Source organism: Budorcas taxicolor, chromosome 5 (assembly GCF_023091745.1).
Source record: "Budorcas taxicolor isolate Tak-1 chromosome 5, Takin1.1, whole genome shotgun sequence".
Taxonomy (NCBI): domain Eukaryota; kingdom Metazoa; phylum Chordata; class Mammalia; order Artiodactyla; family Bovidae; genus Budorcas; species Budorcas taxicolor.
The window spans coordinates 71,742,378-71,752,800 of record NC_068914.1 but is presented as its reverse complement, the minus strand read 5'-3'; the positions used below and the strand labels follow the sequence as shown (position 1 = coordinate 71,752,800).

Below are 10,423 nucleotides of genomic sequence, written 5' to 3'. Positions count from 1 at the left end.
CCGCCCTTCCTACGCTCCCCGAGCCCCGCCCCTTTGCACCCACTCTGGCCAATCTGAAGCGGCCGAGGACGACAGGCACCTGCAGGAGCCAATCGAAGGACGCAGGCCGGACCGGGCGCGGTCCGGTGAACCGGGTACCTAGCGCCGGGTAGGGGCTGGTAAACCCGGGTGTCGAGAGGGTGGTAGGCGGCGACGTGGCGGCCCGGACGCCGCACTGGCGCCCCGGGCGCTGACTGGCCGGTCAAGAGGCGGCTCCCACCCCGTGTGGGGCGGGCGGGTAAGGTCGCTGCGTACCCACAAATACTGTGACTATTCCCTCAGCCCCAGTTCCGTGTCAGACGTGATGCTAAGAGCTCTGTAGGAATCTCCTTTTAATCCTCTCAACAACCTTATGAAATGAGTCTTATCATTAAATCCTGTCTGCGTGTGCAGCCCCTGAGACTGGTCTCCATAACGTGTGTACCTGTTAACCATATGTTTTGTATTCTCCAGAGTTATACCATTCCCGTGTGCTTTATATTCTCCCGGGCTCCATTTCATGTCACCTTGCCTTCATTCTGGGCAAGGCATTCCTACCAGGAGAGAACTTCGAATGTAAAAAGCAGAGGGATTGGTGTGACTTAAGAAAAGTTACGCTGGGGCCATAATGAGTAGGGAAGAAAGATATGGTACTGACCTGTATCGCACACCTACTGGAGGGTGATTATTGCCCTTCTGGGGAGGACGTTCCCCATTTCCTCCCATTACCAATTTCTCTTCTCCGGGTAGGAAGGTGTTTTTCCCCTCCTCTGTATTTCTTTTTTTTTTTTTTTTTCTTTTTAAAGTCTTTATTGAATCTGTTACAGTACTGCTTCTGTGTTTCCGTGTTTGGCCATGAGGCATTTGGGATCTTATCTCCTCTTCCCGGGATGGAACCCACAGGTTCTGCACTGGAAGGTGAAGTCTTGACCACTGGACCACCGGGGGACATCCCCTCTCCTCTATATTCTTATACCATTTTCTTTGCACCTCATTTAGAGCACTTTATTACAGTCTCACTTTTACTATTAAAGTGATCTATGTGTGTAGATCTCTCTCTGCTGGAGTGTGAGGTCCTTCTGACCCGTGGGAGCTATCCTATTCTTATCATAAAGAGGTGCTCTACAGATGTTGGATGAAATGGGAGCCATGCTCTCTTATAACATAAACAGTGGCCACTTGGCATAATGGAAATAGGTGTCAGAAATAGAGGTAGACTGGAAATTAGGGAATCTGAATTAGAACCCCGGATCTCTGACTAACATTTACTTGTCATGTTTCCTTAGGCTCCTTAATCTGGGACAGTTATTCAGTCTTTCCTGAGAAGTAGATGCCAGTGATTTTGTATAATGTCCCTCGGTTTCATTTTATCCGACTATCATTTTACTCATTATTAGATTGAGGTTATACATTAACAACTTATTCAGATCTATAAGTAATTTTTGTATATGTTAGAAGGTATAGATGAAAGTTCTTTTTTTTCTTTTTTCACACATGGAGATCCAGTTGTTCCCGCAGAATTTGTTGGAAAGATTGTCCTTTCTCTACTGAATTCCTTTGCACCTTTGTAAAACATGTATTGAACAACCGTTATTAAAAAGTCTTTAGGGGACTTGCTTGGTGGTCTAGTGTTTGGGACGCCATGCTTCCAATAGAGGGGGTGTGGATTCAATCCCTGGTTGGGGAATTAAGATCCTATATGCTACAGGGTGTGGCCAAAAATAAATAAAATTTTTTAAAGTGTTTTAAAAAAAGGAATCAATTAGCCATATTCTTGTGGGTCTATTTCTAGACTCTCTGTTCCACTGATCTGTTTTTTATGTTTTGATTACTATAATTTTATATTAAATCTTGAAATCAGGTAGGATAAGTCTTTTGATTTTGTTCTTTTTAAAAGTTGGTTTGAGTTACTCCAGGTCCTTTGCATTTCCATATGAGACTATCAGTTTGCCAATTTCTACCAAAAAAGCAATCTGGGAATTTAATTGGCATTACACTGAATCTATTGGTCAACTTTGGGAGAACTGACATTTTAACAATATGGAGTCCAATCCACAAGGATTGTACTGATGTCTTCCACTCTCATCCAGTACCACAGAGCTCATTTTAGCCTTCCTCCCTACTTCTCTATAACTTCTCTCTCAGACAAAGAGAAACCCAATATCCATTTCTTATTTGCTCAACCCCAGTGTACATTAAGCAGTTTCAAAATTTTTAATCCATAAGCCCATGAGAAACAAATTTATCAACTAGAGTACAGTTTTTATGTAGCATATAGAGCATGCCATTCCGTTTATCATTAACCTTACAGTGTTCAGTCAAAACACTGTTTTTCACAGTTACTTAGGTCAGCACCTTTTTTCCCCTCACCACCTTAGTGTGTCACCTTATGTCGTACATGTATAATACAGTTAGATTTACCTGTTACAGTCTGCATTCTATCCTGGAATACCCGCCCATCCTGTTTGATGTTTTTAGGTGTTAAGCATGTGTTGGATGGACAGATATTAATTCTAAGCTCCCTGTGAATACAATTCCTCCTTAAGTATGTCCATGTTGTATAGTTACATCCACATAAATAAATGCTCTATCAATCTATTGACTTTTATTCATGTAATTATCAAAAAAAGCAAACTTCAGATCTGCAGTTATTACTCCTTCTTCACTAATGATTCCCAGCTCCTAACCATCTGGCTAACTCCAGCCCCGTCTAGAAACTTCTCTGCTCCCTTTCTGGCTTACCTTTCTCTGGCATAACTGGGACACTGGGAATCTAGGCAGAACAAGTCATGCACACACACCCGCTACATGACCCTATACTCTCATACCTGTTACACAAAGATGTGCGTTCCTGAGACAGCCTCTACCCTTCCCTCTCTTCAACCTATCTTAACCTATCTTTCTCCTAAATTCTATTTTAAAGACCTGTTCTCCAGGAAACCCACTTTGATTTATCCTGGGGCCAGGTTTCCCTCTCTTATTGAACCCTGACCACACTGGGCCTCTCAGTCTCTTTGGCCTTTACTCTGAGAACAACAGGAGGGACAGGGAAAGCGAGAGGGGCTGGAGGACTGAGAAAGCCCTGGGCGGCCTGGACTAGCTCAGAAGTACAGAAGCACCAGTGGAGCCTCCAGGGAGTTACAGTGCGCCCCCTTCACCTCTCAAGGCCCTCCCCCAGGACTGCCTTTGTTCTCACCCAAAACAACAACCTCTACTTGTATCAATTCCAAACATAAGCTAGGAGCTGGGGGTCCAGGGGTGAAGAAGGGAAGGGGCTCTTGTTCTCAAAACACTCATAATCTAATTGGAAAAATAAGACACGAGAAAAGATAAGCAGACATTCAAGACAGCAACACAATAATATGGATGAATTCAGAGAAAGGCAGACCGCTGGCCAAGCAGGTGGGGAAGAGGTGGCAGAATCTGGTCTGTAGTAAGAGGAATCGCAGGGGGGAGTTTCGTCCTTATGAGCTGAAGACTTGTAGTCCAGATTACCTCTGAGCATCACACCTTCACTTCCCCTAATCTCAGTTCAGACTCAGAGATGAGAAACTGCCAAGGGGTTCTGGGGAGGGTGATCCCACCAACTCGTTGAACCAGAGTGTGCTTCCAGAGCCAACTGTCCACCAGGCCATGACTGCCATATGGGAGCACAGGTCCTTGGGCAGGGAAGAGGGGCACAGAGTACCACCAAAGGCGCTTGAGGAGGAGAGAGCCACAGGAGCAAGACCAATTGGGAGGCTGCATGTGGGACAGATGGCAGAAATCAAAGCTGGAGACCAGCTGAGGTTATCACAACAGTTCCCATCAGACCCATACCAGACTCAGGCCACGTCATGATGTGATCATTTAGCCATCTCTCTGGGGCTTTCCATCTGTAGACAGCACTCGAAAGGATCCAGGCAGACACCCTCCTTTACCCCTGGTTCTCAAAAGGAAGTCAGCACCTGATGGGGCTGTGGGTTTGGAGGGATGGGTTTGGGTGAGAGGAGTAGGAGGACAGTGTAACCTGCAAGAGGAGGAAGTCCTGTCAAGGTTTATTTATAAAAAACCTAAGTAACAGCCCAAGCTGTCTAGCCTTTTCACAGCCCCGACAGAAGCTTTCTCTCCACAGAGGCCAGACAGGGTCCCAAGGGTCTGTTTTGACCCACGTTCCATCCTGAGCACTTACTGTGACCTTCAGACTTCTTCTCTGGGTGCTGAGGTGAAAGGCATCCCAAAGGGAGGAAAGCAGAGTTTGAGAGTCTCAGTCTGCAAGAAAGAGCCTAGTTAGATCTCAGCACTGGAAGCACACAGTTCTGCACATCTAGGCTGAAGGCATGGGGAAGAGGGAAGAGCAGTGCTGGGGAGGCAGGTGGGAATGGGCTGTTCAGGGCTGTGCTGAGACTACGTGGCAGCACCAAGCTGGGCAGTGGAATATAACCAGGGGAAATCTGTAGAGGTGATGTAGGAGGGTGCATGGGGGAATTTGGGAAGGGAGCGGTGGATGTGAGAGGCTAGCAGAGTATTGGGCTTCTGTGCAATATAACCTGCAAAATCACTTTATCCAAACTTTATTTAAAAGCCACACTGAGATCCTGCAGGGAGCGTGGCCATCTCTTTCCCATCCCAACTTTCCGTAGAACTTTCCATCTTATTCAAGAGCAACAAGGTGGAGTCAGGAGAAAAGCCCTAGCCAGAGACATGTGCTGGGCAAAATAAATAGTGATAAGGACGAAGGGACAGGATGGAGCACACTACCCCGGGGTCAGAGCTTGAAGCAGGAGGCCCCAGAGCCTGCTAGAGTAGAGGAGAGCTGCCCCTCCCCACTGCCCCAGCACCCTCCTCCTTGCCTGCCCAATCTGCGTCACTGTCTCTGGGCTATTGGAAGATACTGCTTCCTAAATGTCCTAGGGTCCTGGGGTAGCCCTGCGGGGAGGGGGCTGGGAGTAGCTTTTTTTTTTTTTTTTTTTCCATTTACCCAAAAGTTCAGGAAGCTCTTGCTGACATTCTTGCTTGGGGGCCCAGAATTGAAACTTAGTCACTGCCCAGAGCCCTTGTTTTAGGAAAGAATGAGATGGCCAGTGTTGCATAACCCAGAGCTGTGTGGGTGGGGGTTGCAGAAGGAAATGGTCCTTCTTCCTCCCTCTAGGAAGAAAGGCTCAGCTAGTTCTGGGGATGGGCAGGGCACTGCCTGGGGAAGGGAGGCCACGGGTGGGGGAGGTGGGGTGGACAGACCAATGGAGTGAAAGCCCTAGAGAGCAGGCTGACCCGAAACACTCAGCCCCATCACCGCCCAACCCCCCTTGGCATAGAACAGCTTGAATAATCCAGAAAACCCAGTGGATGATACTGGGTGGGGATGGAGTGGGGGCCAGATTCTGGGAAATGAGAGGAATGGAGGGGTGGGCTGACTTGGATGAAGGACAGAGGTTGGCTGAGGTCTGCTCTTTGGCCACCCGTCCCTTAGAGCAGCCAGAGTGTGGGTTCCTCTGCCTCCCCACCCCAACCCCCCATAATTTCAGCTGGTCAGTCACCCATCCCTACCTCCCAGGTGTTCAGCCAGCTCTCCTGTTGCCACACTGCCGCCTCGCTGCCTCCCCCTCCACGCCCCACAATCCTTCCAGACTCTTATGGCCCCAGTATAGTCCTAGGATTTCTGACAGTTCATTCCAGGTGTGCTCCCCCCCTTTTCCAGCATTCCAGCATCCTACCCAAGTCTGGCCCCATCACCTGCCTTCCCCTCAGTCGCGTCTCAGGGAAACTTTCTCCTGCTCCTCCCTCAGCTTTGCTCTTCCTCTCCTGGCCCTCGGTTTACTCTCTCCCATCAGCAGTCGGTTCTCCCAAGACCCCACTTCTCCGTCGTCCCCGCCTTTTCTCTCTTCTTCGCCCGCATCCCCTCCCGACCTCCACACCACCCCTTCTCCGTCCACTTAAGTCCGCCATCTTCTCCCTCCCCACCGGAGTCCCTGGGTCTCCTTCACCCGCCACACACACACCCGAACTGGCTTTCAGGTTTCCCCCTCATCCCAACTCCGGTCCTCTCCTGCTTCCACCCCTTCCCACCCTCCAGGGCCTCCAGCCAGCTGTCCAGCTCCCAAATTCCGGGCGAGATTCCCGGGAACAAAGCAAGAAAAATCAGAGTAATTTGGGAAGAAAACAGACACTGGGAAGGGAGGAGGTAGAGAAGAGTGGGGAGGACCCAGGTGGAGGGGGGGCCTCTCCAGTCCCACCCAGTTTAGGGAATGCCCCTGCCTTCTCCACACGCCCCCCCTTCACCTGGCTCTTAAAGGGCCCGGCCCCTGCCGGCGGCTACTTAAGGCAGAGGGGCGGCGGCGGGCAGCAGCTTTGCTGCGACTGCTCTGGGAGGAGTGGACGGGCCGAAACTCCTGACCATGACCCCCCACAGGCTGCTGCCGCCACTGCTGCTAACTTTGCTGCTCGCTGCCCGCCCAGGAGGCGCCTTGGCAAGGTGCCCAGGCTGCGGGCAGGGGGTGTCGGCGGGTTGTCCAGGGGGCTGCGCGGAGGAGGATGGGGGGCCGGCGGCGGAAAGCTGTGCGGAAGCTGGGGGCTGTCTCAGGAGGGAGGGCCAGCAGTGCGGGGTCTACACTCCCAACTGCGCCCCAGGACTGCAGTGCCAGCCGCCGGAGAAAGAGGATTTGCCTTTGCGGGCGCTACTGCAGGGCCGGGGCCGCTGCGGCCGGGCGCGCACGCCCTCGGGTGAGTCCGCCGCGCCCCGCCCCTGCCCCGCCCACGTGAGCCCCGCAATTCTGCAGACTGGGTCCCGAGGGATGAGCTCGGGGCAGATGGACGCTTCCTTCTCCCCATCTCTGGCAGATTCCAAGCAGTGCCTGCTCCCCTCCCTGTCTTTTCTTTGCCCTGACACCCTGACTTTCCCTTCCCATCCTGAGCTCCGGGGGTGGGGGGGTATATTTTGGGGGGTGAAAGGGCAAGTGCGGGGAGCTCCTACAGGGCTGGAGTGAGGCTGCCGGCCCTAGGGATGAAGCAGGGAGATGTCTGACCCGGCAACCTTTTTTGCCCCCTCAGCCTATTTTCTCTTGAGGGGAAAGGGAGGGTTGGAAGGGTTTAGGGGCTTGCTGTATGCCACAGAAGCCCAGCTCCTTCAGCCCTAGACGCCCAAGCTGGAGAAAGCACCCAGACATTGTTCCCAGCTTCCAGTTAGAAAAAGAGGGAAGAGAACTCCAGACTCCCAAACCCTGAACACACTGAGAAATATCTCCTTTTAATATCAGGGTGTCCAAAGCACCTGAACATAGAGTGAAAAATAGAAGATGGCTCAAGTCCAGAGCTGTTTTAGACTAGACTAGGGTCAGAGGGTTGGCGCTGGCCCTCTCCCCCGCCCCCAGGGGGAGGGTTAGAGGTGGGAAAAGAAGGAATCTGCCAAATCAGGGTTATGGTTTAAAGCTTTTCAGAACCCTCCACCCACCTCACCGCACCCTAAGCCAGAGAGGAGAATAGAAGGCTGAGTCATTGAGTGGGTGGGACAGAAGTGAGTCAGAACCAGAAAGATGGGGGGCAGCAGGGAGAGCAGGAAATGTAAACGGCCCCCACCCCAAGGGCATCTGAGCGCTTCCATGGGAAGGGATGGGAAATCAACTTTCAGTTTCTTTCAGTCCCAAATGCCTGGGCCCAAGCTGCTTGGGGTTCTCCTGGAAAGTAGTGGTCTGGGTGGGTCGGAGGGGGCAGCTGGGAGCATGGTCATGGTAGGACACTGAATAGAGAGAATGAGAGGCAAGATCTGAGAAGTGTGGAGGAAGAAGGATCAGACTTGGGATTGCAGAAGAAATGGTTCTTGGGTTTTGAGATGGGAGCAACTGTCTAGGCTTGAGGTCTGGGAGCTGAGCAGAGCTTGTCTTTGTGCATGGAGAGGGAGAGACATCACTTCAGGGCTCAATATTTCATTTCTAGCTGGGGCAGTTTCCAAGCAGCGCCAACTCTCCTCCGTGTCTTTTTTTCGCCCCGACACTCTGACTTTCCCTTCTCATCCTGAGCTCTCCCCAAACCCCCCAGTACGTGAAACTTTTTTTCAGACAAAGGAGCAGCCTGCAGGTTGGAACCTTTCATTTCTGTACCTTTACAGCCTGCCTGCCTTCTACCTCCTGGTGAAGGGCTGAATCGCACAGGTTCCTGGGACCGCGGGAGTTGAGCTTGGCTGAGCCTCAGGGGACCAAAAGGCCCCCATTGCAGTGCCCCTAAATTAACTGTGTCTCCGGCCTGGGAGGGCTAGGCTGAGTCACATTAGGTTCACAGCGGGGACACACATTCCACTTGGGTCCCTGCTGACCCCCTCGCATCGCCGTTTCCCTGCTGCCCCATCTCCCTGGCTTGGTGCGCCCCCTGCTGGCCTCCGGTGGAACAACCAGGCCTTTTCACCCAAAGCCCCAAGGCTCTCTATCAACGCATGTACGGTATCGATTTTCGCTTTCCAAAGTACTTGTCTTTTATAAGCCTTAAAACTAGCCTGGGGATATTATCATGAAAGGTAATATCACCATTGTTCAGAGAAGGAAACCGAGGCCTTGAGAAGGTAACAGTGGAGCCAGACTCTAAACCCCATCACTGCTCTGAAAACCCTGCTCCTTTCCACTTGACTCTGTTTGACATCTGGTTGATTTCCGGGCTCTTCTTCCCCCGTTCCTCTTGCGGCTGTAGGAGAGAATCCTAAGGAGAGTAAGCCCCAAGCAGGGACTGCTCGCTCGCAGGACGTGAACCGCAGAGACCAACAGAGGAACTCGGGGACCTCTACCACTCCTGTCCGGCCCAATTCTGGGGGCGTACAAGACACTGAGATGGTGAGTTTGGGGCTGGCAGGGTGCAGAAGGGGTGGGGAGCCCTGGAGATCTCCTCTAAGACCACTCCCTTGGGCTTGGCAAAGTCTCCCATCCCAGTCCTGGGAGCCTGGCTGGTGGGCCCAGCAGGCTCTGCAGCGGAGCTATCCTTCCCCCCAGGGTCCCTGTCGCAAACATCTGGACTCCGTGCTGCAGCAACTCCAGACCGAGGTCTTCCGCGGGGCTCACACCCTCTACGTGCCTAATTGTGACCATAGGGGCTTCTATCGGAAGCGGCAGGTGAGGCCATTCCTCCCCTCCCTTGGCCCATCGTACAAGACGATTGGGTTTTACAGAGTTGGGGATTTACAGAGTTGTATAAATAAGACGCTGCCCTTCCTTTAGGGCTCTCCCAGCTTTAGGGCCACGCAGCTGTGGGGAGGGGTTAGATTATCTAAGTGAAACTGAAAGTCACTCAGTCATGTCCCACCCTTTGTGACCCCCATGGACTGTGTAGCCTGCCAGGCTCCTCTGTCCATGGGATTCTCCATGCCAGAATACTGGAGTGGGTAGCCTTCTCCAGGGGATCTTCCCAACCCAGGGATCAAACCCAGGTCTTCTGCGCTGCACGCGGATTCTTTACCATCTGAGCCGCCAGGGAAGCTCTCAGATTATCTAAGAAACATCTCACTCTGAGGGAGGTTCACATAAGCATCAGAATCACCCTGCCATAAACACCAGTGGCAGAGCCCCACCCGCGGAGCCTGAAAATTTGCATTCTAATGTGGCCCCTAGTGATGCTGTTGGTTCAGAAACCACACTTTGAGAACCACAGCTCTACCCTGGAAGAACGGGCACGCTCTGGTGGGTGGAGAAGGGAAGCCAGTGGGCCTCACTATCCTGAGAACACTCAGATGTTTCCACAGACTCAGACTCAAGAGTCCGCAGCCCATTCCCCACCCCGGGGCCCCTCCCATCTCTCCCGCTGGAGCCTCGCAGCACCTCTGATCCATGCGCCTCTCTCCCTAGTGCCGCTCCTCCCAGGGGCAGCGCCGAGGTCCCTGCTGGTGTGTGGATCGCATGGGCCAGCCCCTGCCCGGGTCCTCAGAAGGCGGCGATGGAAGTTCCCTCTGCCCCACCGGCGGCAGCGGCTAGGCCTGGGCTGGGGGGCTGCAGGGCCACTGGCAGGAGCATGGGGCCGTCCTTTTGGGTTATTTGTTGAGTGATGGGCAACTACACGTTCAGGCCCTGCCCCACGGTCCCCCTCACCCCTGGGACCTCACATGTGGAAAGATTGTTGGTGTTGGCCTGGGGTATTAATAAAGCTGTGTTGGGGGGGATCTCTGGTTTATGTCTCTGTGTTCACTTCTCACATTTATGGAGTCACTGGCCCTTCTTTCTACCTCCGTCCGGCCCCCGCATAGAAGCTCTCTTCTCTTGTGGACTGCCTTCAGTCCTTCCTGCCACACTTGGAATGACAAAGACAGCCACACAGCCTCAAATCTCACTCAACTGCCCACCAGGGAGTGGGAAGCAGGAGATGGGGGTGGGGAGACATTGAGGCCTTGGCAGGCCTTGGTCTGAAGTTGTGACCTTGTTTCTACCATTGATCTTTTGACACAAAGCGAGAGGAAGGA

General features: G+C 52.4%; 1 protein-coding gene across 1 annotated transcript; it reads left to right on the top strand.

Moving 5' to 3' along the window:
• The first annotated feature begins 6,325 nt into the window (after window positions 1–6,325).
• IGFBP6 (insulin like growth factor binding protein 6) lies at window positions 6,326–10,126 on the top strand. Its single transcript, XM_052640719.1, has 4 exons — window positions 6,326–6,717; window positions 8,671–8,810; window positions 8,967–9,086; window positions 9,816–10,126. Exons 1-4 carry the CDS (start codon window positions 6,393–6,395, stop codon window positions 9,939–9,941), a joined length of 711 nt encoding a protein of 236 aa, XP_052496679.1. The 5' UTR covers window positions 6,326–6,392; the 3' UTR covers window positions 9,942–10,126.
• The last annotated feature ends 297 nt before the right edge of the window (window positions 10,127–10,423 follow it).